Source organism: Enhydra lutris, unplaced genomic scaffold, assembly GCF_002288905.1.
Source record: "Enhydra lutris kenyoni isolate GAN:26980312 unplaced genomic scaffold, ASM228890v2 scaffoldscaffold41, whole genome shotgun sequence".
Lineage (NCBI taxonomy): Eukaryota > Metazoa > Chordata > Mammalia > Carnivora > Mustelidae > Enhydra > Enhydra lutris.
Genome location: NW_019154125.1, coordinates 11,993,495 through 12,020,258, shown reverse-complemented (window position 1 = coordinate 12,020,258; position 26,764 = coordinate 11,993,495). Strand labels below are relative to the sequence as shown.

General features: G+C 41.4%; 1 protein-coding gene across 1 annotated transcript in view; it reads left to right on the top strand.

Annotated features, from left to right (window-relative positions):
- The window catches only part of LOC111155463 (regulator of G protein signaling 20), a 75,559-nt gene extending 49,657 nt beyond the window's left edge, over nt 1–25,902 (top strand). Inside the window, 4 exon segments of the mRNA XM_022515625.1 lie at nt 9,420–9,568; nt 16,476–16,562; nt 22,377–22,611; nt 25,156–25,902. Coding sequence (XP_022371333.1) covers nt 9,420–9,568; nt 16,476–16,562; nt 22,377–22,611; nt 25,156–25,344 — 660 coding nt within the window. The 3' untranslated portion in view covers nt 25,345–25,902.
- Nucleotides 25,903–26,764: the final 862 nt, after the last annotated feature.

The window sequence follows — 26,764 nt, the reverse complement described above, 5'->3', positions numbered from 1 at the left end:
CCTCCCTCCAACCTGTGTAAGGACTTTGAACAGTCCCTTTCCCCAGCCTGCTCACTTGAATTCTTCCAGTTCCTCAGAAGTCAGGCGCCCTCTGAGAGAAACCCGGATCCTAGGTTCCTCCACTGCCCCCCCCCCCCCCCCCCCCCGTCCCCGCAGGTGAGCACCCAACTCCAAGAACAAACGCTGCATCTCCTGCAGAAGGCTCACACGCGGCTGCTTGCCACGTGGCCGTTGAAGACACCTTGGGTGTGCTTGCCCTGTGGCAGGGTCGGGGTGCAGAATACAGACCTAAAGGTGGCATCTGTGAAAACTCATCATGCATCCAGGGCAAAATAATGTTAGAAAAAGCTGTTCCGGGGCACCTGGGTGGCTCAGTGGGTTAAAGCCTCTGCCTTCGGCTCAGGTCATGATCCCAGAGTCCTGGGATCGAGCCCCGAGTCAGGTTCTCTGCTCAGCAGGGAGCCTGCTTCCTCCTCTCTCTGCCTGCCTCGCTGCCTAGTTGTGATCTCTGTCAAAAAAATAAATAAAATCTTAAAAAAAAAAAAAAAAAGGCTGTTCCAGGGTGGGGAAACTTAAAAGGCAGAAAGACCAAAATCAGGGTCAGATTAGGAGCAAATTCTGCTAACTACTCAGCACTGTTACTTCAGAACAGGGAAAGGAGAGTGTCTCTTGAGGCGGCAGCACAGAGAATATTCCTGGAGTTATCACCGCCATTCTTTTGACGCAGCTGGACGCCCCTGGCAGTGGCAGCTCAGTAAACTGTGGATAGATGAACAGAAGTGGCTCCCGAGGAAGGGAGCTTTGTTCCTGGTACAGGCCTGATAATTTGAACAGGCTCAAAAAAATTTTGGGGGGGAGACCGAGAGAAGACATGGCGGGAAGAAATATAATTCGCGTGCACCACGTAGCGCATGAGGAAGCTTCACGCTCAGGGTCTCGCGCTCATTTGTAGTCAACCTAGTAGAGCTGAGGTATTTGGAATTACTAAAGCTATCATATACCAGAGATGGTTCTCCACCTGCACCTCCCACCCCATTTGGACTTCATTTGTAACTCTTCAATGTGAAAACAGGAAGGGCAAAACTCAAATCCGTTACTTCTGCAACTGGTAAATAAGGTGCGAGGTGGGGGAGGGGGGATGACTGAGCTCATGGGTGGCGAGGAGGCAAGGCGTTCTGTGGTCTGTGCCCACCCCATTCCCACTCTTCTTTATCTAAGATGAGGGCATTGCATAACAATTCCTCACACTCATAAATCACCTTTCTTGTGAAACACGTGATGTTTTCAACGTGCTGACAGCCTGCTTATCTGTATTACAATTTAGAGTCTTTCCAAAATATGTAAAGAATCAGAGAGACCCCGTTTGGTCTGGGAGGTAATGATTCCACTGTGAAGCAAGTGACCAGGCTAACGGGTTCTTGATCCCAATGACATTATGATCCCAGAAAATGATTGGAAAATTCTAGAAGTGGCTACACACTGTATGATTTCCTTTATATGCCATTCTGGAAAACATAAAACTAAAGGTAAGCAAAGCTATATCCTTACTCCCAAATCTCAATATATTCAAAAGTGGACAAGTCATAGAGGTCACATTTTCTAATCTGAAAAAAAAAAAAAAATATATATATATATATATATATATATATCCTAGTGACAGGTTAGTCAAGAAACTAAAACCTTGTTTCTGAAAAACCTTGGATAAAAAGAAATCTGAGCTTAAATATGATCTGAGTTCTTTGGATTAAACAATAATGCCACATTCAAAACTCATAGTTAAGATCAAAGCAGTAATTGGATAAAAATGTGTAGCCCAAAATGCACTAATTAGAAAATAGCAATGATGGAAAATAAATGAACCAAGAACTTAGTGCCAGAAGTGAGGAGAAAACTAACAAAAGCAGTTTTTGAGAAAGATAAAGAGTAATGGAAATGAAAACAGAAATACATGAAATTTACAGTGATAAAAATAAAATTTATTTTACCAGCAAAAACAGGTTTATTCAAGAATACCAGAGAATTGTAATTGAGGACAGGCAAGTCACAGCAAAAAATCATGGGCTAGCACAACAAAGGAGAGTAAATGTTATTTAATAAAAAGGAGGAAGCTGGGAAGGGGTTGTTTTGAAAAAATGTCCATTTGAGAAAAGCAAGAGTTCAGGATGATGAGGGTTTCTCATTGGCTGAGTTGCTGGGGTAGTTGATTTCTTGGAGGAGATGCAGTGTGTATCTTTTCCTGTTGTGGCCTGTAATTGATGGTTCTTTCCTGTTGAGGATTTTTCTGTTGGGGTCTGTAATTGGCAATTCTTCCTGTAATTGTCATCAGTTGGTAAGGGGTGAGAGCTCCCCCTTCTGGTCTCCTGACTCCTTTTTAGTGTGGTTTCCCTTTATTAATTTTCATACGCTGGTGATCCACTGTGGAGTACTGCCCAAAGATACTTCAAGAGGCAGGGTGTGTTAAAGAAAAAGGAAATCAGAGGCTGTATAGATGGATTTGGGATTTGGGTTGCTTTCGTGGGAAGTTGGCCTCTCTAGTTTCCTTATATATTGGTTTAACCTTCAGGGTCCTAAACTGTCACCTGATGATAGGATCATTTTCTAAGAACTACTCAGAATGGTCTTGAATTTATGCCCTCTAAGATTCTTGGTTCTCCTTCATTGGCATTTTGTCTATAAGTCAATACCCTTGTCTATGAGTCTAACAGGAGCTCAGGTCTTAGGCCTTAAGAGAGAAGATTTTTTTCATACAAGACTTGATGTGTCATCATATTCCTAATGCATAATTCAAAAATGGCTGTTTTCAGAGGTTGGAAACTATAATGAAAATAAATAGCTATTAATGATCATCCAAGCACCAAGTTTAAGTTTACCAGAAAATAAGTATTTTTTCTGAGCTAATTATGGTTAGGTTAAATTTTTTTCTAACAAGATACTACTTTTGATTCCAAATTACTAAAAGAGTATGATCAAGATTAAGAGTTTGCCCTGGCTTTTACTTGAACTTTGAAAGAATTCTCTTAAATGCCAGGTTCCTAGAAATTGGGAAAAGCCATGTTTGAGTAGGATTATCTTTTGGTTAAGATCTGAATACTTAAAAAATTGCCAACCTATATTATTCACATTTCCTCAGGCTGCTCTTTAAATGCCATAAATTATAGAATAAAGCATTTGAGGTCACTGACATTGGTTTGCATTCCTATAACTTCTCAAGCAAAGGCAGCAGTTCCTGGCTCATTATGCATGTGACATCCCAACAGACATTGAAGTGATACCCAGCAGTCTATGCCAGATACTCACCTCAAGAGGAAAACAATAGCAAAGATAAAGAAGCACCGATTCCATGTTATTTAGAGAGAATTAATGGAATTTAAATGTGTGCAGAGTTCTCCCACAGATATGGTGATGGCAAAGGAAAAAAGATATGTGAAGCTAGTTTGGCTAATCAGACACCAGTGTCTGAAAGGACTAGCTGAGCTGATACATACCAATGGCATATTTTAAAAATCTTTAAAATGGGTAGCATTCATTCCATATACGTTTTTAGGGACGCCTGGGTGGCTCAGTGGGTTAAGCATCTGTCTTCAACTCAGGTCATGATTCTGGGATCGCACCCCATCTCGGGCTCCTTGCTCAGCAGAGTGCACTTTTCCCCCTCCCTCTGCATCTCCCCCTGCTTGTGCACTCTCTGTCTCTCTCTGACAAATAGATAAATAAAATCTTTATAATACATGTTTTTAGGCCTCATATTAATCAGCTATCACATTGAAAAATTAAGTCTCTACAAGTATTTTGTAACATTAAATATGCAACTCTCCCAATAAGCAATCACACATTTGTCTTTTAAACAAGCAGGCAGTAATTAAAAGCATTACATTCTGACAGTGATAAAGATGACTATTAATAATGATTATCAGTAAATTTGCAAACTAGATGAAACGGATTTTTTTTTACAGGAGATGAAAAAATACCATACTGACTCAAGGAAAGGAAGAAAGGAAGAACAGAAATGAAAGAAGGAATTGAAAACATAGTCAACAAGCCACTCTTGAGAGATTTCAGTAATTTTACAGGCAAATTCTATAAATCTTCAGGACTGACAAAATAATTTCCTAATAAAGATAGATAGGGGTGCTTGGGTGTCTGAGTCAGTTGGGCATCTAACTCTTGATTTCTGCTCAAGTTGTGCTCTAGGTCATATAATCAAGCCCCACATCAGCTCCATGGAGTCTGTTTCAGATTCTCTCCCTCCTTCTCCCTCTCCAACCCCCGCCAACTCTCTCTCCCTCTCTCTTGCAAATATATTAATTAAATCTTTAATCTTAAAAAAAGATTGATTTTTTAAAAAACTCCTTATAAATTTTATCAAATTTATCTCAGCAGTATAATAAAAGAATAACCATATTTTTTTAAGATTTTATTTATTTATTTATTTGACAGAGATCACAAGTAGGCAGAGAGGGAGGCAGAGAGAGAGGGAGAAGCAGGCTCCCCGCTGAGCAGAGCCCAACGCGGGGCTGGATCCCAGGACCCCAGGATCATGACCTAAGCGGAAGGCAGAGGCTTAAACCACTGAACCACCCAGACGCCCCAAGAATAACCATCTTTTTTTTTTAAAGATTTTATTTATTTATTTGACAGAGATCACAAGCAGGCAGAGAGGAAGGCAGAGAGAGAGGAAGGGAAGCAGGCTATCTGCCGAGCAGAGAGCCCGATGTGGGGCTCCATCCCAGGACCCTGGGATCTTGACCTGAGCCGAAGGCAGAGACTTTAACCCACTGAGCCACCCAGGCGCCCCAATAACCATCTTTTTAAACCGAGGAAGAGTTTACTTAGTAAGGTAAAGGTGATTCAAAATTAAGAAATTCATTAATTTACTTCATTCACTATTCAAAGAAGAAGATTCATATTCTTAATAGATTCATATTCTCAATAGATTTTTTAACTGATAGAATTCAACATTTTAAAAACTTTAAAGAAGATTTTCAAACATTTTTAAGTGTACAGTGGAAGGGGGCACCTCGGGGCTCAGTCGGTTAAATATCCAACTCCTGATTTTAGCTCAGGTCATGATCTCAGGGCTCCATGCCTAGCATGGAGCTTAAGATTCTCTCTCCCTCCCCTCAGCTTGCGTCCTTGCTATCAAAAAAAAAAAAAAAAAAATTGTAGAGAGGAGGTATAACAAAGTCCATGTGTTAATGACACAACTTCAACAATTATCAACATTTTGCTAATATTTAATATTCAGCTTTTATTAACATTTTTTGCCTTTTCTCATGCTCTCCTATTCCACCATGGCTCAATAGGGCATAAATCGTCAAGACTAACTACTCTGTCCACTGAACACTCCAGCACCTAGTAACTGAGTAAAAACCATTTCTATTCATTTAAAAAGCTTGGAAATGAGAGGAGATAGGTTGCTTGTAGATTTTATAGGAATAGCGTATATTTCTTGTTTACCCAAAGTTTTAAATAATTCAGGATGTCAATGTTACTGAACCACGTGTAAGGTTTCCAAGAAACCATACAAGAAATTCTAATGTTGAACAGAAGAAAAATTAAATAGATTATGAAGTTGAAACTCTATAAAGATGAATTGAAACATGAAACACTGAGAAAAGAAAGGAGGAATTTTAAGTGAAAAGAAAAAATGGCTAACAACCATGTCTAGTCCAAGAAATACCAAAAGAACATAATCATCAAGCATTATTCAATGTGGAAGAGCAAACTAGAAACATCGCAACTGTATACAGTGCTGTAAATTTTAATACAATCACAGCCACATGCACCTGTCACCTGATAAAAGATTTCTGTGTTCAAAAGAAGACAATGGGGCGCCTGGGTGGCTCAGTGGGTTAAGCCGCTGCCTTCGGCTCAGGTCATGATCCCGACGTCTTGGGATCGAGCCCCGCATCAGGCTCTCTGCTCAGCGGGGAACCTGCTTCCCCCCTCTCTCTGCCTGCCTCTCTGCCTACTTGTGATCTCTGTCAAAGAAATAAATAAAATCTAAAAAGAAAAAGACAATGCCAGGAACCTTCAGTAAGGTATAAGGCCAGCAACAGGTGCAAGGATGAGCAAATTGTGTTCATCTAGACAATGGAATGCTGCTCAGAAATTTAAAAAAGGGATGAAGGATTGATACACATAACCATCATGAAATAATCATGCTGAGTGAAGGAAGCCAAACTAAAAAGATCCCATTTGTATAAAATTCTTAACAAATGCAAATTAACATATGGTGGGAGAAAGTAGATCAGTGATGGTTGAGAGCAGGCAGGAGCAGGAGAGAGGGGCCTGATGGAGGGATTCCTAAGGGGTGTGAGGAAGCTTGTGGTTCATGATGTGCTTATGATTGTAGTAGTAGCTCACAGGTATGTACATGCTAAAGCATACCAAATTATACCCTTTAAGCAGTATGTGCAGACTGTATGTTTCTTGCATCTCAATAGAGCTGTTTTCAAAAATGTGTAAGAATAGACTTTGATGTCATTTGCCTTTGATTTCTGAAGGCTGTTAGTCATGAGCAACCCCATGACATTCTCTCAGAGTTTGCTCACTAAATCATTAAGTCTTCCCAGGATTTACAGACATGAGGTGTATACAGGCAAATAAAATATGTTAACTAAAAGGATAAGCAGAGGGGGGAATGACTCCTGGGTGGCTCAGTCAGTTGGGCAGCTGACTCTTGGTTTTGGTCCAGGTCATGATCCCAGTGCCCTGGGATCGAGCCCTGCATCAGACTCCACGCTGAACTCAAGTCAGCTTGAGGTTCTCTTTCCTGCGCCTTCTGCCACTCCCCCCACTCACACTCTCTCTCGGCAAAATAAATAAATAATAAGATTAGGAGGCACAGCTTATTCTGTGCTGTGTAACTAACAGAAAAAATATGCTTAGCTCTGTAAAATTATCTTCTCCCAGAAACCTCCAGCACATATTCCACATATGGGCAAAGTGCCAGTCGAGTCTTCTTGTTAAAGTCATGAAGAAGTGAAAGGTACCTAAAAGTACTGCTACTTTTCGATATTTATGTGGCCAGTGAAATTAGACCAAGGAGAGGAAGGATCTTGGACTTGGAAAGATACAGAAAGTAAACAGACAGGTGTAACTATTTATAGACTCTATGATCATCCACCTAGAAAACCAAAGAGGATCAGCAGAAGGACTACTAGAATTAATTAAAGAATTCAACGGGGAGGCCAGATACAGTACCCTTCCTATACACTAAAATAACTACTTAAAACCTTGAAGCGGGGAAGTATTTACAACAGCAACAAAAATGAATCTATAAAATACTTAGAAATAAATCTATCAAAAATATGCAAGACCTGTTTGAGGAAAGTCTTTAGAATCTACAGAGAGGCAGGCTCTCGATGAACACATAGTTCATGTACTGATTGGGAAAACCCAGTGTTGCAAAGACGTTGGAAGAGTAGTCCCTTGAAACCCATTGATGTTACCATGTTACAATCCTTCCTTCTGGGAAGCTGTTGGGATTTTTTTTTTTTCTTTTTAATGAGGCAAGTTGCATCAGTATATCTTAGAAAATAATTAGCTGGGGTATCTCCTATTCCCAGCACCTCTGTTTAGAGCCTGTGCTGGCTTGTCCTTGTCCCTCAGTGTCCTGAATGAAGGGAAACCATTGTCAGTCTCTCTCTGCTGCAATGCCAAGATGCCTGGAGGAGCCCCAGGTTTCTACCCCAGGGGCATTAAAAGGGGCTTGTCTCCTCATGGTGCCCATAAAACGTGGCTGTGAGCTGGACAAATGTCTCTGTCTCCACCCTTTGAACAAGCGAGCCACCCCAGTGCAGGCATCCTGGACTGATCGGGCTGGGCACTGTGGTTGGGAGTTGTGAGCGTTGTTCCGGCTGTGGATGGAAGGATGGTAGACACTTGGCTGCGTCTCTCTTGCAGTCCTGGAACTACATCCTGGGATAATTAAAAGAGCTACTCCAGAAGAGTCGCCCTGATTTGGCAGGTACTCAAACTGATGTCATTTCTCATAAATAGACCTATAAATTCAATGTGATCCTACTCAAAATCCCAACGTGGTATTTCTGGACCTTGAAAAGCTGATTGTAAAATTCAGCTGGATGAGAAAACAGACACAAACAGCCAATACCAATTTTTTAAAATTTGTTTAGAGAACTTTGCCTACCCAATATAAACACATATACGAAAACTATGATCATTAAAGCAAAGTCCAGGGACACCTGGGAGGCTCAGTCCGTTAACCGTCTGCCTTTGGCTCAGTCAGGATCTCAGGGTCCTGGGATCCAGCCCTGCATCGGCTCCTGGCTCAGCGGGGAGTCTGCTTCTCCCTCTCTGCCTCCCACTCCCCGTACTCATTCTCTCTCTCTGACAAATAAATAAAATCTTAAAAAAAAAAAAAAAAAGTCCAATAGACTATAAGAATCGGTAATAGTAGGAAGAGATAAATCTAGTGTTGGAACAGAAGAACACATCCAGAATTTAATCCCAAAATCCCATCTAAGGTTCTTTAATGTGGCTTTGGTATTTTTTGCTTTTACTTCACCAACATTTGAATGACAGCATCAAATGGAAAAGTTCACTTGGCAGTTTCTCATTCTTACATTGCTTTTATGCTTCTCTCTTGTGGTCCTCAGGAACAGGACAGGTGGAAGGACATAGACCTTGTTTGCAATGGCTTACTGTCCACTGAAGTAGGCCAGTGGCGGTGGGACGGGGGTCCTCCTGCAGAAGGCAGGACCAGAGCAGAGCTTCGGTCCCTCGCCCTCCCTTGCCTCCTGGGACTAACTGAGCAAAAATTAAGTAGCAGGCAGGGTCTAGATGCTTTGCACATATCGCAGTGGGGTATCTTCTTCAAAGTTTCACAGCTTGTTAAGACTTGAATCTGTCAGTAGGGTCTCAGAAGCTGGTGGCCTCCCAGGACTTCCATCCTCCCTCTTGGGATGTTTCCTCTTACAGCCTCGTTAACATGCCTGCCATCTTGGCCTGGCTTCCTCCCATATGCATGCTCTGGTCCACAGTGCTCACACCATCATGCCTTGTGGGCATCCTTAACTCAGCTGTCACCTGGGACTGCTCCCTGGCAGTTGAGACCAGAAGGGACATCAAAAGGGACATTTGAGGGCTGCAAAATGCCCTCATCATAGCTGTCACCATGATGGCCTCATGTAGGTGAGGTCAGTGTTTGAGTCCTCTCCTGACCTGGAACTGCCTTAGAATAGGGACCCCTGCACTCGCCCCTTTATTCACAGTGCTTGGCAGATGCCAGGCATGAGATGTTGGCTATAGAAATGAATGATAAGCACCAAATTTTCCCAGAATTCTCAGAAATGACTTGGAGAGAGTCATAATTGTGTCTTCTCTGCGATCCAGACAACTGACTCTCTGGCTTTGTGTGGTGGTAACGGGCTCCCCTTTTGCTTGCCCTGTTGCAGCCCATGAGATCTGAGCAGACGGAGATGCGGAAACGGCAGATGCCTGCACCCCAGGAGACCACCGGCTCCATGCCAGACCAGCCCGGAGCAGGGGACCGCGGGTCCAACGCCTGCTGCTTTTGCTGGTGCTGCTGCTGCAGCTGTTCCTGGTAAGGTTGGGGCTTTTCTCAGTCCTGCCCTCCTGACTGGCAGAGGGCACCCTGGACTAGTGCCAGCTTGTGATTAACTCAATACATGTTTTTCATTTTATTTTTTAAAATATTTATTTATTAGAGAGAGAGAGAGAGAGCATGAGTAGGAGGGGCAAAGGGAGGAGGAGAGGGAATCTCAAGCAGACTCCATGCTGAGTGTGGAGCCCAGCATAGGACTCGGACTCCCAACCCTGAGTTCATGACATGAGCCAAAACCAAGAGTTGGATGCTGAACTGACTGAGCCACCCAGATGCCCCATGCATGTTTTTTAAATGACTACTATATGCCTAACACTGATTTGGAATCTGTGAAGTACAACAGCAAATACACACACACACACACACACACACACGCATATACACATGCGCACACACATGAGGGGCTCTGTATTCCAGATCTCAAGGGACTTCTATTCAAATCCCTGGCATCATGCTTGTGTGTTAAACAACTAAAGAAGAGTCCACGGCCATTGGCGATCGAATATTAATATTTGGGCAGAAACAATTACTTAGATGGTTAGAAAGGAGTGAACTCAAGGCATCCTACTTGGTAGTAAAGGCTTTGTAGAGGACATAGAATTTAAGGTGGGTCTTAAATATTGAAGTAAAGTGGAGGGCGCCTGGATTTGACCTTCAGCTTTGCTTTTATTAGTTTCATGTTTTCATAAAGAGAAATGTCAAAATATATTCTTAACTGAAGAATATAAAATGATAGGGTAACTTACTAGTACAGGAAGATACATAATCTTTGCTTCAAAAGAGAGATACACAATTTGAACGGAAGATATCCTTGACCCCTTGAGTCACTGTCAAAGGTTTGGAGAAATGTATAGCGTTTACATCATAAGAACATTAGGTGGCATTTCTGAAATCTTGGTTACGGAAAGTGCTTAGCACCCCCCAAATGTGTGCCTGACTTTAGGCAATTAAGTTATTGTATATTTATGTAGGCTTGACCACAAGTTGGACCAAGACCTCACTCCAAAGTAGAGAAGACGACAAGGTGATAGTGCCGCTATCAAGAACAGTGACAGGACTGTTAGAATGGGGGTGAGGCAGGTGGAGGCTGACATGAAATGTCCAAGAAAATTTCTCTTGCTTGATTTGATCTACTGTTAACTTCCAGGAAGTTCCAGTCTGGTGGACGAGACCCAGCAATACAACACTCTGACAACTGATGGAGTCCTGATGGTGGGTGGTTGCCCTGTTCAGAGCAAAACCCCAGGTGGCAAGTGGGAATATGAGGGACATGGGGCTGGCAGCAGGCAAGTGGTCTGGCACTCCAGGCAAGGCTTCAGTCCCAAGTAGGAACATAGAGGACTCAGCAGGAAGCCAGAGGAGAACCCTGTGTGGGTACACCTTACACATGTGGGTGTCCAGGATCCACCATAGACTAGGAGGATATCCACCAGGGGTGACAGGATTTCATTTTGGCCCCTCTCCCAGTCTTTCACTCCACTAATCCGTTTCAGTGAGATGATCAGAGATGATTGTGTGAGAGATGGGCAGAGATATCCTAGTGCTGGGAAGACACCTGTTGACCCAGTCACCCTTCCTTCTCTGCTACCTCAGAGAGACATAAGAGGCTGAGATTGTGTCCTGTACAATGTACGGGACTGACAGTGTGAGCATAGCAGGTGGTGGCATGCTGTTCCAGAGCAGGCTCCTCCTACTGGCACCAACTGTGGTGACTAAATCAATGGAGCTGTGCTTAGACATCATCGTCCTAGCCAACACTTCTGCAGCACATATTGTGTGTGTACTTAACAGACAACAGAGCAATGGGAAACAATGTTGAATTGTTATATTATACACTGAAACTAATATAACACTGTTATGTTCATTATACTTCAATTAAAAGTATACAATAGAGCAATATCTTCAAAGAACTGGAGAAAAGTAATGGAAAACTAAGTCAAACTATAATTCCAGGGCGGGAGTAAAACAAGACATTTTCAGACATCCAAAGGCCAAGAAAGCTGTCTTCAGACCTTCCCTAAAAGAAAGGGTGTACTTGAGGAAGAAAAAATGAAGCATTAATCTGATTGAGAAAAATTGAAAATGTCCTTAAAATTCATGAACAGAGAATGGATAAATATATTGCAGTGTAGTTATGCAATGCAATAGCATATAGCACTTAAATGCATGTGCTGGAGGGGAAAAAAATTGTGGGGTGACTGGGTGGCTCAGTCAGGCGTCCAACTGTTGATTTTGGCTTAGGTCATGATCTCAGTGCTGTGGGACTGAACCCCACATCGGGCTCCATGCTCAGTGTGGGAGTCTGCTTGGAATTCTTCCTCCCCTTTCCCTCTGCCCCTTCCCGCCCCTCTCTCTCAAATATATAAACAAATAAATAAAATCTTCCAAAAAAAAAAAAAAGTACACAGCAAACTTTAACTGTTTCAGTGTTTACTCTCCTTGATTTTCTTTTTCTCAGCATGCTTTTAAGACTTATCCGTGTTGATAATACATAATAGGGACAATTTTACTTTATTTTATTTATTTGACAGAGAGAGAGATCACAAGTAGGCAGAGAGGCAGGCAGAGAGAGAGAAAGGGAAGCAGGCTCCCTGCTGAGCAGATAGCCCGATGCAGGGCTCGATCCCAGAACCCTGGGATCATGACCTGAGCCGAAGGCAGAGGTTTTAACCCACTGAGCCACCCAGGCGCCCCAAGACAATTTTTAAGAAAAGAAAAAGGCAATGTGTTTTCTAAACCCTTGTATTATCTTTCTCAAAATTCTGCTTCATGGCCTTCTGGCATTTCATTTTATCAAAGAAGTCATGCAGGTGCTTGATTTCTTAAAACTAAACTTTTTTTCCTTTCTAGAAGATTGAAGAATTTTTTCCTCTTTGTAGCTCAGAAATTTACCAAAATATACCTAACCATGGGGCTCCTTTTACTGAATGGCTCTTAAACATAGTGAACAACTATTGTGGCTTCCAGCAATGTTTTCTTGTTCTACTGTAACAATAACAATACACTCAGGTTAAAAGCTTGACACAAAATATATTTTTCACTTTTTTAAGAACAGAGTATCTCATTGAGAAATATTCCTACTTTTAAAAAATAAGACATGGAAAACATGTCAAAGCTTAAATAAAGATTGCATTGTTTAATTCACAATGTAACTTCCAGTTCTCTCAGAAACCTTGTTTCAAATTCATCCTTTCTTTTTCTCTTTGATTTTTCATACCCATTGTGTATTGATATTTTCTGCTTATAAAAGAAGCCTAAGAAGTCAAGCAGTATTTACCCTCCTACAGTGAGAACACCCTACAGATGCCTCTTAAGTTTGTTTTTGTTTCAAGAAACCATTATTTACTGAAACTGGCATCATGAAAGCAACAAGTCAGAAGAGTTCCTGAATTTCTAATGATTTTGCATTAACGAAAAACAGCTGCATGTGCACACACAATTACTGAAAATCCATAAAGTAAACGTGCTAAGACTAGGCTGAATGACTCTTATAAAATGGTGGAAAGAGTGGAAAGGAAAGATATAATAAAAGGAATAGAAAAGAGTATAGGAACAATAGTCAGGTAAAGCAAACTCAAATATCCAATAGTAAAAATCCATTTTGAAACTAATGGGGAACTAAAAGCATTTCTCCTGAAAACAAGAACAAGGCAAGGATGTCTATGCTCTCCCCTACGGTTTAACATTGCACTAGCTATCACTTGGTGCAGCTGGACAAGAGAAAACAACCGTAAGATTCAGAAGAGAAGTGGTAAGACTCTCCCTACCTGCAGAACATATGAGAGTATACCTGGAAATCCCAAGGGAACAGTCGCTAAATTAATGCAAATACACAAGAATTCAATATGAAGAAAGATATAATACTAGTGTAAAAAAAGAATAGTCTTCAGAATATAAAGAACTCTTACAATTCAAAAATAAAAAGACAAACCAGTTTATAAGCAGGCAAAAGAGGGGCACCTGGATGGCTCAGTCAGTTGAGCATCTTGACTCTTGATTTTGGCTCAGGTCACGATCTCAGCATTGTAAGCCACGAGTTGGGCTCTGTGCTTAGTGGGGAGTCTGCTTAAGATCCTCTCTCCCTCTGTCCCTGCGCACCCCTGCTCTTGCTCTCTCTCTCAAATAAATAGGTAAATCTTTTTTTTTATTTTTAAGACATTTCAGGGCACCTGGGTGATCAGTCAGTTAAGTGTCTGCCTTCGGCTCAGGTCGTAATCCAGTGTCCTGGGATCAAGCCCCAAGTCACATTAGGCTCCCTGCTCAGTGGGGAGCCTGCTTCTCCCTCTCTTCCCTGCCTGTGCTCTCTCTTGCTATCTGTGTCTCTCTCAAATAAATAAATAAAATACTTTAAAAATTAAAAATTTTAAAGACGTTTAAATTAAATTAAATTAAATTAAAAAATAAAAATAGGGGGGCACCTGCATGGCTCAGGCAGTTAAGCATCTGCCTTCAGCTGAGGTCATGATCCCAGGGAGACTGTTTCTCCTTCACTCTGCCTACTGCCTCCCCTGCTTATTCTGTCTGTCAAATAAATAAAATCTTTAAAAGGGGGGGGCGGTCGTGGGGGACAGGGAGGGAAAAATGAAACAAGATGGGATCGGGAGGGAGACAAACCATAAGAGACTCTTATTCTCACAAAACAAACTGGGGGTTGCTGGAGGGGAGGGGGAAGGAAGGATGGGGTGGCTAGGGGATGGACATTGGGAAGGGTATGTGCTATGGTGTGTGCTATGAAATGTATAAACCTGATGATTCATAGACCTGTACCCCTGGGGCAAATAATACATTATATGTTAATAATAAAATAAATAAACAACATATTGTGACATTGAAACATTTTAAAAAGTAATAATAAATAAATATAAAAGTAGGCAAAAGATCTGAGCGGACAGGTCTCCAAAGAACACATATAAAGAGCGAATAAACACATGAAAAACTATTTCATCTCATTAGCCATTAGCAAAATGCAAGTTAAAAACACAATGAGATACTACCGCCTACCCCCTGAGATGGTAAGAATAAGAAAGACAGACATGGGGCGCCTGGGTGGCTCGGTGGGTTAAGCCTCTGCCTTTGGCCCAGGTCATGATCCCGGGGTCCTGGGATCGAGCCCCGCGTCTGGCTCTCTGTTCAGCAGGGAGCCTGCTTCCCTTCCTCTCTCTCTGCCTGCCTCTCTGCCTACTTGTGATTTCTGTCTGTCAAATAAATGAATAAAATCTTTAAAAAAAAAAAAAAAAGAAAGACACAAGTGTAGACAAGGATGTCGAGAAACTGAGTCTGCCAGCATTCCTGGTAGGAATATAACATGGCACGACTGCTTTGAAAAACAGTGTGCGACCTCCTCAAAATGTTAAAAATAGAGTTATCATAGGAAAGCATTTCCACTCCGAAGTGTCTACCCAAGAGAAATAAAAACAAACATCCACAGAAAAAAACTAGTACATGACCGTGCACAGCAGAATTATTTGTAAATAGCCAAAGAGTGCAAATAACCTAAATGTTCATCAGCTGATGGATGGATAACAAAGTGTCACATATCCACACAAGGGAATGTTATTAAGCTGCAAAAAGTGATGAAGTACTGATATACCCACTACAACATGAATGAAACGTAAAACCATGATGCCAGGTGACAGAAGGCAGCCACCGAAGACCACGCGCTCTAGCATTCAGAAGAAGCGTGTCTATAGAGACAGGAAGTCCATTAGCATGTTTCTGGGGCAGGAGGACGTGGGATATAGGGGTGATGGGGAAGGAACTGCTCTTCGGGCCTTCCTTTCAGAGTGATGAAAACGTTCTGAAGTTAGATTGTAGTGATGGTTGTACAACCCTGTGATTATGCTACAAACCACTAAATTGTACACTTTAAACAGGTAACTTCCTGATGCATAAATAATGCTCAATAAAGTAATAGCCTTGATAAATACAAACAGGAACCAGTTAGGAGATGAGATGAAAACCGCATTTGCAATAACAATACAAACACTTGGAATAAGTGTACAAAGAGATGTATAAGATGTATACAAGGAAATTTAAAGTTCCTGAAAAATACAATAAGTTTTGTTTGTATGCTTTCCTCTAACACTTTTTCCAAGTATACCTATAAATATTTAAAACCTCCATTTTGGATTGGAAACACAAACACATTTTGCCTAGAGAATGTACACTTTTTTTCAAGGTGCAGAAATGAGATGAAAACCCAAAACATCCCTGATAACCTGACCTTTTTATTACTTTCTAATGGACATGTTTTTATGAAAATTACTATTAATGAGGGTGCCTGGGTGGCTCGGTCATTAAGCGTCTACCTTTGGCTCAGGTCATGATCCCAGGGTCCTGGGGTTGAGCCCCACATCAGGCTCCCTGCTCAGCAGGGAGGCTGCTTCTCCCTCTGCCTGATGCTTCCCCTGTTTTTGTTCTCTCACTCTGTCAAATACATAAAATCTTAAAAAAAAAAAGAACTATTAATTTAAATGTAAACTCTCCCTCAACTAGTGTAGACCATAACATTATAATTTATTCTGTTAATATTTTAGCATCATACTTCTGGTTTCTTTTTTTTTTAATATTATTTATTTATTTGAGAGAGAGTGAGCACAAGTGGGGGGCAGAGGCAGAGAGAGAGGGAGAAGCAGGCTCCCCGCTGAGCAGGCAGCACAACAGGGCTCCATGGCAGGACCCCGAGATAATGACCTGAGTTGAAGGCAGATGCTTAACCAACTGAGTCACCCAGGATCCCTACTTTCGGTTTTCTTAAGAAAACCAGTCAGGGTCAATTTTTTTCAAGAAAAGAAAGAAATTCTACGTGGTGATCTGGAGTTCCCTTTAAAATATTCCTCGATGCAGAATGATCTCAACTGACATGGAAATGTCTTGTTTCATGCAGTCTTACTGTTAGAAACCAAGAAGAACAGAGAACCAGGAGGCCCTCCCATGAACTCAGAAGAGAAGACCTTCCAACCTGTGAAGAAAGGTAAATCTCATTATTGTTTAGCTCACTAAACTGACAAAAATGCCAGCTTTATTGTTTTGATTTTTTTCGGCATTGTAACAGTTTCTCTAACTGCAATTTAATAATATCAAATCACAATTTCCACTCTGCAGAGTTCATTGTGTGACAGGGAGAAAAATTAGTTCCATATTAAGTTCATCCCTGCTAATCACAAATATAAATCGATGCTTCTTGACAAAATGTGACATTATCCTATTTTCATATGATAGACTTTTTAAAATAAGAGACCATAGTGAAACATATATGTTTGATTTTCAGAAAAGTTTTAAAAGTCCATTTTTTTCTTAACTATTAACTTTGTACTCTGGCTAATGTAATACTGTCTTCATTTTAGTATTTTGAAAAAAAAAAGTTGGGAAGAAAACACATAAAATTACTTTCCATAATATCAGATTTTAAAATTATCTCTTTTTGTTCTGTATTATTAATTGGCTTACTTTCACTTACCCACTCTAATACCTTTCTTGATATTATACCTATATTATCACATATACTAGACATATATCCTAAAAGCATTGTTCAAATACATCTTGTATTAAATTGCTTATTTTTGAGGGGAAAAAAACAAGTAGACTAAAAGGTTACTTAAGTGTTTCTTTTTCATTCTTTATCTTATTTATCCTTACCCAGATTTTTCAAAGTCTGGGAAACATATTAAAATCTTCCACAGTCTGGGGCACCTGGCATGCTCTGGAGGAGCATAAGACTCTTGATCATCGTGAGTTCAAACCCCATGTTGTGTATAGAGATTTCTAAAAAAAAAATAAGTAAAAACTTTTGAAAAATATTCCACAATTTATGAGTTTGTTTAAAAATAACTTTTATCAAGGGACATCTGGGTGGCTCAGTGGGTTAAGCTCAGGTCATGGTCTCAGGGTCCTGGGATTGAGCCCCACATCATCGGGCTCCCTGCTCAGTGGTGAGCCTGCTTCTCCCTCTGCTCCTCCCCTCACTTGTGGCACTCTCTCTCTTTCTCTCTCTCTCAAATAAATAAATAAAAAGTATTCTAAATAACTTTTATCTTGAGGCACCTGGCTAGCTCAACTGGAAAAGCATGCAACTCTTGATCTCAGGGTTCGGGAGTTCAAGTCCCATGTTGGGTATAGATTACTAAAAAAATAAACTTTTTTTAAAATGGCTTTTATTTTATATATTCTGTTATGTTGTATTCTGTACCAAAGCTTTGAGGCTTTTATATCTGGAACCAGAATGCCTCGTTGAGGCCTGACTCTAACCATCCTGACAGTGGGACCTTAGGCACTTTACTGAGAAGCCACACTCTGCCTCAGTTTCCTTGTATGTAAAATGGGGATTACAGTTTACTGTTGGCTATTGTGAGCCTGGCAAGCATTCAATATATGTTGGCCATTATTTGTTCTCAATCAAATTCCAGAATATGAAATGACTTTATCCAACATAGTGCTTTTCGTTTCCAATTCTACTTAGATATTAATATTATTCTTATTGCATTTGCCTCATATATCTTTGCCTATTTGTTCTTAACTTTTGTAATATTTTGTATGATTTGTATGATTGCTGAAAATAGCATTATGTTAGATTTTGGTCCCATAGCAGTCTGTCTCTAAATGGGGAATTAGAATTCAATGACATTGGGTCAGTTATTTTGATGACGACTGGTAAATTTAATCTTCTAGCATATTCTTTGATTCCTTGTAATACCTCTTAATTAATTCCTTAATTTTGTTTGATTTTGGTTTTTGCTATTTGAACTGTGCCTTCTTTGCTTTTAGGTCCTTCAGTAATGCATATTGCTTTCTCTTATTTTAAATATTTTTATCTATTTGTTTGTTCCTGTGTGTTTGTTTTTAAGTAGGATCCACACCAAATGTAGGGCTCGAACTCACAACCCTGAGATCAAGAGTTGCATGCAGTACGGACTGAGCCAGCCAGGCACCTCTGCTCTCTCTTATTTTTATTTTTAATTTTTTTAAAGATTTTATTTATTTATTTGACAGACAGAGATCACAAGTAGGCAGAGAGGCAGGCAGAGAGAGAGAGAGGGGGAAGCAGGCTCCCTGCCGAGCTGAGAGCCTGATGCGGGGCTCGATCCCAGGACCCTGGGATCGTGACCTGAGCCGAAGGCAGAGGCTTTAACCCACTGAGCCACCCAGGCGCCCCTGCTCTCTCTTATTTAAAAAAAAAAATGTACTAGCAATTGCCTTTAAGTTTTTCAGAATCATCCTTTAATATGTATTTCTTAAAACTGACAGGAATAAAAAAGTATCTTTTGACTCCTCATATTTAAGGAACATAATTTAGGATACTTAGCCACACCAATTTAACTTTCTGAAAAAAATCCAAGATTTTTATGTAGATTACTTTAAGTTACTATTTTTAAATTATGTTTTCAACATCTTTTTTTTTTTTTTAAAGATTTTATTTATTTATTTGACAGACAGAGATCACAAGCAGGCAGAGAGGCAGGCGGAGAGAGAGGAGGAAGCAGGCTCCCCGCCAAGCAGAGAGCCCGATGCAGGGCTCGATCCCAGGACCCTGGGATCATGACCTGAGCTGAAGGCAGCGGCTTAACCCACTGAGCCACCCAGGCGCCCCTGTTTTCAACATCTTTTAAAACATTTTCTTTCAAAACTAATTTCCCTAAATATAAAGGATATTTTGTTTTCATACACAATGCTTTTTTACATGATAAAAAGTCTACCTACTATAAAAATAAAACCCAAACACTACAAAAGTTTTGCAATAAAAACTCAGTCTTCCTTTTTTTTCTAGACCTTGTCCCAATCTCCAGATATAACTGCCATCATGGGTTTTTTTTAATATGTCCTCAAAGGAATTTTCTATGCATTTACACATAGTTGAACAGAAATGGGATCCAACTATACACAATGAAGCTAATTTGGAAACTAAACTTGAAACTATTGTTTCAATATCCTTTTTGGGGGGGTCTGCTCACTCCCTTCTCTCCATAATCTACTTTCTCTGGTCTTAAAACTTTCATGTATGCTTCACTGCTGGTTCATTATAATCCATCTTCAAGATGTGGTTTCAAGAAAAGGACATAGAATTTCCACTGTGAACCTCTATATATGTGAGTGTGTTTTTTTTTTTTTTCTATGACCTTCACACAACTAGGACAAGTATCCACATATCAAATTTTGGGGTATACATCTTCTACCCCTCCAAACTAAATACAGAATTTTTGGCAGTGTGGCAGAGTAGATCACCGGAGGGGCTTCCCAATGTGGAACAACATATTTTGCATTATTCCAAAGCTTTTGCATCACTGGAATCCTAGAAAGTAAGGAAAATGACAAAGTACCTGAAAAACCAAAGCAAATTTAAAAAGTAAGCAAAAACCTGAGAGGTGAGACTGCTAAGCACAGGAATGAAGGGTTTTCTCTGAGAACAAGTACAGAGCAGGGTGGGGACGAGGTGTTGAAACTGAGATCCCAGATTAAGCCCTGATTTATGAAAGGAGCCCAGGTAGTCCTGGGTCAGTTACACCTCCTAGATCTCAGGAGAAGCCAACACACGACCTCGCTGGAGGAAAGAAAATATACCCAATTTTGACTCTCAGTTTTCTAAAGCATAAGACCAACCAGAATCTAAACTAAAACTTAGAGGACACAGCCTACAACCCGTGAGTCTGTAGAAACGACGCTTGGATTTAGAGCCCAAAGGACTTTCAGATATTAGAATCATCTATAAAAATATATAAAATAATGGTTTCTGAAACATATAAAGCAATCAAAGATGAAATCACAAAAATAAGTGAGCAGAATCCAACTATCAGAAGTGTCCAGGAAGACTGTGAAGTTGTACTATAGTTTTGCATGATGTCACCTTGGGGACACTGGACAAATGACACATGGGATCCCTCTGTATTATTTTTTCTTATTTCTATTTTTAATATTGTTTTTCTGAGGCCAGAAGTCCAAAATCAAGATGTCAGCAGGGCCATGCTCTCTGATGGCTCTAGGGGAGACCTCTTCACTCTTAGAGCTCCTCTGATGATTCAGGAGTCCTTGGCATTCCTTGGCTTATAGACACGTCATGCCAATCACATGACCATCCTTCCCCAGTGTGTGCCTGTCTCTGTATCCAGATTCCCCTTTGTTGTTGTTTTTTTCCTTAAGATTTTATTGATTTATTAGAGAGTGAGAGAGAACAAGCAGGGGGACCAGTAGACAGAGGGAGAGGGAGAACCAGGCTCCCTGCTGAGCAGAACCTGGACTGGATCCCAGGACTCGGGAATCATGACCTGAGCCCAAGGCAGACACTTAACCAACTAAGCCACCCAGGCGCCCCCAGATTCCCCTTTGTATAAGAATATCAGTCCACTGGGCACCTGGGTGGCTCAGTCATTAAGCGTCTGCCTTCAGCTCAGGTCATGATCCCAGGGTCCTGGGATCGAGCCCTGCATCAGGCTCAGTAGGAAGCCTGCTTCTCCCTCTCTCACTGTGTCTCTGTCAAATAAATAAAATCTTTAAAAAAAAAAAAAGTATCAGTCCACTGGATCAGGGCTCATCTTAATCACCTCATCTTAACTTAGTTAAATCTACAAAGACTCTATTTCCAAATCCAGTGACATTCTGAGGTACTAGAGTTACGATGTCAACATATCTTTTCTTAGGGGATAGTACTCAGCTCACAACACCCTCCTACAAAATAAACACTAAATTCAATGGGTTTTTACAGATTGGTTCCACAAAGCAGTTCTGGAATTAATCATTCCAAGGTTATACAGGTTGTGTATAACTACCCAAATGTCTCAGAAATCAATTCAACAGGGATACCGAAATCAGATGAGGACACTACAAGATTGGGAAGTTGGAGATAAATCCTGAGTACTCAGGAACTCTGGCCACATGGAGCCATGCGGGCGAATCTTCGAAACTTAGTGTGGGGTGACAAAACCAAGTGGCAGAAGAACATAGCGTCAGCCATTTTTATAAAGTGAAGGAAAAAAAACACTAAAGGGTATATTCTTCAGGGATAGCTACCTACATAAACACGATGAAAAGGAAGGGGGGGAGAAATATTTAATAGGGATCATTGTTGGACAGATGATGCTTTCTGACCTCAATATAATTAAAATATAAGTAAAAATGAACTAAACCAGGGTGGGTCCAAAGTCAAACCTAGCAGTTCCCTCAGGGTGGGGGAGTCAGGAGAGCGGGGTGTGGCCAGGGGACTGCAGGAGGCGCAGCTGGTGGTGAGGAGCTGGTTCTCATGATGAATACTGAACTCCACGGTGTGCTTGTTACCATCCTTTAGAGCTCGCACTTATGTAACCTATTCTTTCCCCTTTCTCTGTAAAATTCTTTTTCAAATTTTAAAAACTTAAAAAAATTTTTTTTTAATTTTTTAAAATTTTTTAAAAATCTGTGGCTGTTCTGGAAGGTAGTGTGCTAAGGTCTGATGTACTTCTGTCACAGGTCACTGGGAAGCCTTGGTCAGATGCTTCTAGGATTTTTCTTTACTGTTACAATTTTAAAACTTTGCCAGGACTCATCCAGATGTAAATAAGTACATTCTTAGCAATTCTAACGATCGGTCTGCAAGCACTTAATGGGCAACAGCCGTGCACTCCAGCTGAACAGCTGGAAAGGATCATACTCGTGTTTTTGCCAAGGGCCTATGGAAGTGAGCACAGCTCTCTCCTTTCCTAAAAGGGCCAAGGGGCACATTTTCATCCTCAGAGGGGAAAAGGGTAGGTTTCTAGTGAGGAAATTCAAAGTAACTACTGATAACATAGCTCCCTCTTGCCCCTTTCTTTCCATCTCTGCTAAGCCCAAGTCCCACCCTGGAGGAAGTCAATGCCTGGGCTCAGTCCTTCGACAAGGTAATGCTCACTCCAGCGGGAAGGAATGCTTTTCGGGAATTCCTCCGAACAGAGTTCAGTGAAGAAAATATGCTTTTCTGGATGGCGTGTGAGGAACTGAAAAAGGAAGCTAATAAAACGATCATTGAAGAGAAAGCAAGGATAATCTATGAAGACTACATTTCTATTCTTTCTCCGAAAGAGGTATGTGCCCCCACAAAGGACTTCCTCCTGGGAGGCCCTTGGAAAATGAACACCGTCAGTGTAGGGTCACCGGGCACAGTGACAGCTGGTCCAAAACAAAGATGACTCCACCCGCACTCATTCTATCCAGATGCCTTTGACCGTGGTCCCACATGCGGGCTCTCCGTGGGCCCTGAAATCTGTGAAAGACTTCGTGCCTCTTTTCTGACTTTCACCAGATTCTCCAGAAGGGGGAGTCTATGCATTGTATTGTAAACACTGTTTAAAAACATTAAACCCTGTAAGCATTTCTTTAAAATTGTCCTTTTATTCTGAGCACCAATATTTTTTACAGGTATTTTTATTTGACTAGAAATAGCCTCACTAATATGAGACAGAGCTTTTCCCTGAGATGTCCTTCCCTTATAGCAGAGAGACTGTCCGGGAGACATCAGTCAAGCTTCCATCCCCCCAGTTTTTGTTCCTTCGTATCTAAAATCTGTGGGGTCAGGGTGATCTCAAAACCGAGCTCCTTCTTTCTTATTTTTTTTTAAAGATTTATTTATTTGAGAGAGATCATGTGAGTGAGTGGGAGGAGGGCCAGAGGCGGGCAGAGAGAGAGAATCTACAGCGGACTCCCTGCTAAGCATGGGTCGTGATCTCACGACCCTGAGATCATGACCTGAGCAGAAACCAAGAATCAGAAGCTCAACCGACTGTGCCGAGGCAACCCTAGCTCCTTCTTTCTTAAAATTCCAAGTGGAACTCCAAATTCTTTATATTCTTGAGTGGAATAGTAAGGTAGACCAGGGGAATTCGTGGAAGCAGATCATAAAGGCCTCCTGACTGTAAACTTCGGACTTAGCCTGAGTGCCCGGCCAAGTCAATGCCGGGTCTGAAATTGGAGTGTCAGAATGGGGTTTGCTTTAGAAGAAGGCCTCTGACCAAACAGCGGGGTGGTGTGGAGGGGCACTCGGGAGACAGGAGGCCAGTTAGGAGGCCAGTGAACCAATCCAGCAGGAAACGGTGAGTGACCTCCCCAGGGGTCTTGGCAGAGAAGAGGGACGAGGTGGACAGGTCTGAGAGGGGTTAAAGAGGCAGGGTGCCTGAGACTTTGTGACTAAACACAGAGCCAGAGTGAAAAGGATGAGAGGGACTTGGAATTGGATGGAAATAAATCATTCTCTTCCTCCACAAGCTATATAAGAAAGAGATCCAGAGATGCTGGCAATCTGCGTTGAATGCAGAGTTGGTCTTTGAACGACACAGGGCTGGGGGCACTGACCCCACACAGTCGCTAACCTATGTGTAACTTTGACTTCCCAAAAACTTACCTACTAAGAGCCTCCTGTTGACCAGAAGCCTTAGTGACAACACATACATACTTTGTATATGTATTCTATACTGTATTCTTCCATAAAGTTACAGAAAAGAAATTGTTACTCAGAAATCATAAGAGAAGAATATAATTCAAACCCATGTTGTTCGAGGTCAACTATATTGAGCTACCTATGGGTGGGCACAAGGGGCTTTCCAGGAGGAAAGTGGGTATATGCATCTGGGAAGACAGATCACTGAAGTCAGTATTTACTGATTCAGCTAGTCAGATTTTCAGGTTCATACGAAAGAGTAGCATGTGCATTGTACAGCACTGAAACTACCATGGCCTCCTGGGGCAGAGTGGGTCCGGCCAAGGTCCTTCGCACAGAAGAGAAGATGTGTGAGCTTGGCTCTGCAGCCTGTAGGCATGTTTGTCTGGCATCCTATGGGGAGAGTCTGAGCCCAGTAGCTTGCTCCGGTCTGAGACCGCCTTTTCTAGGATGAGGAAAACATCAGAGAAAGAAGAGCCAATGTCTCCTAAGGACTTAGTGCATTCCAAGCACTTTAAATAAATTCTCATTAAATCCCCACCAATCAGCATTATCCATCACCATTTTCCTCTTTATGGAGGAGTTCATTAAGGTGCAGCTCACTTTGTCCCAGGCCCCACAAATAAGCAGTGACACATAGCTGGGCTATAAACACTGGCCTGGTGCTCTCACCCCTTCCACAGCGCTCTGAGTTAGCATCCATTCACCAGCCAGCCTGATGCGCATTCCCAGAATCTGCAACTGTGTTCCACCTGGCCACAGCCTGGGACCTCCAGGGGTTAGACCTAATGTTATTAGGAAATTAGGAAGTCTGTTCTTCAGAGGACACAGTACAATCTATTTAAAGAAGAAAAACAATGTTGTGGTTTTCTAGAACAGTGTGATCCCACCAGCACTACCTAGAACTTGTGACAAATACACCTTTTCAGGCCCTTCCCCAGACCCACTGAGTCAGAAGTTCTGCAGGTGGGGGCCAGTAATCGTTTAACAGCCACTCCAGGGGCTTCCTATGCTGCTAAAGCTTGAGAAGCCCCTGCATTATGTGTTCGGTTTCTTTTTCAGCAATTTAGATTTTTGGATGACTTTTTGTTTGGTTTGGGATTTTTTTAAAAAACAGAACAAGCCATTGTGCGTTGGGGATGGATTTCCAAAGATAAATATGTCTAATACCACTCTTATGTGTTTCTACTGACAGGTCAGTTTGGACTCCCGAGTAAGAGAAGTCATCAATAGGAATATGGTGGAGCCATCCCAACACATATTTGATGATGCACAACTCCAGATCTACACCTTAATGCACAGAGACTCCTATCCCCGGTTCATGAACTCTGCCCTTTATAAAGATCTGCTTCAGTCCTTAGCTGAGAAATCAGTTGAAGCATAGGATGTTATCAAATATATTTATTATTAATAAAATAATAAAAGAACTGATGGACTACATCTAGCACAGGGAACTTATAGGTAGTAGTACCTTCTACTAGAGTAATACTTGGGCTGTTTTAATAAACAGATGCTTCCTTTTACAGAAGCCTATATATTCACAATGTAAACTGTGGCCACCTGTACTGATACTTTCGGGGGGAAAGTGGGGTATGGCCGTCTTAGAAAAAGATAGGATAGTTAAATTTACGGTCACCGCAGCATGTCCTCAATGGTGCAGAGATACTCTAGAAGACTCCTACCGCCTGGGGCACGTGTGTCCCATTGGAGCCAAGAGGATTGCCTTTGTTTTGCATGAGTGCAGTATCTGATGACTCTCCTCCCAAGGAAAAGGCCTTCAAGTGTTTCTTAGCTACTCCTTCCTTCCGTCTGGCTGCTTTGAATATTTTGCTTCTCAGTGCCATCACAGAACCCAAATTCCCATTTTATAAAGATGTGTCACCGCTACTTATAAAATGGAATTCCGCTTTTATCTTAGAATCTGTGTATGTGTGTGCACGTGTGTTTCTAACGGTTAATGAAAGTACTGTGCTCTTAAGTGATCAGTCGCACCTGTTTGGTAAGAGAAGTAGTGTTTAGAAAATGCATTTGTTGAAAAGTTACCATGATTTTATTATCAGAATCTGCCAACTTAGAGAATGAATTTTTAATTCGCAACTTAGTCCCATTCATAACGGAACTTTCAAATAAGTGTATTTCCATTTTTATTATTCAAAGAAATGGCATTTTCAGTCTAAAAAAATAAAGCACAAGAGGTTTTTTTTTGTTTTTTTTTTTTTTTTAAAGATTTTATCTACTTACTTGACAGACAGAGATCACAAGGAGGCAGGGAGGCAGGCGGAGAGAGAGGGGGAAGCAGGCTCTCCACTGAGCAGAGAGCCCAACGTGGGGCTCGATCCCAGGACCCTGAGATCATGACCCGAGCCGAAGGCAGAGGTTTAACCCACTGAGCCACCCAGGCGCCCCAAAACACAAGAGTTTTATCTCCATTTTTATTCCACATGTTAAATACTGGGGACTCTAAGATGAAGTAAGTAGGGAGATCTGCAAGGTATCATTTAGCTACCAGGCTAGGATTCTGACTTTTTTAAAAGTTTTTCTTGAAGATTTATTTATTTATTTGATAGAGGCACAGCAAGAGAGGGAACACAATCAGCAGGAGTGAGAGAAAAGCAGGCTTCCCACTAAGCAGGGGGCCCGATGCGGGACTCGATTCCAGGACCCTGGGATCATGACCTGAGCCAAAGGCAGACGCTTAACAACTGAGCCACCCAGGCATCCCAGTATTCTGATTTTTAGATCCCACTATTTATAATTGTAGGCACATGAAATAACTTTAACAACTTCCGGGTAAAACTAGTAGT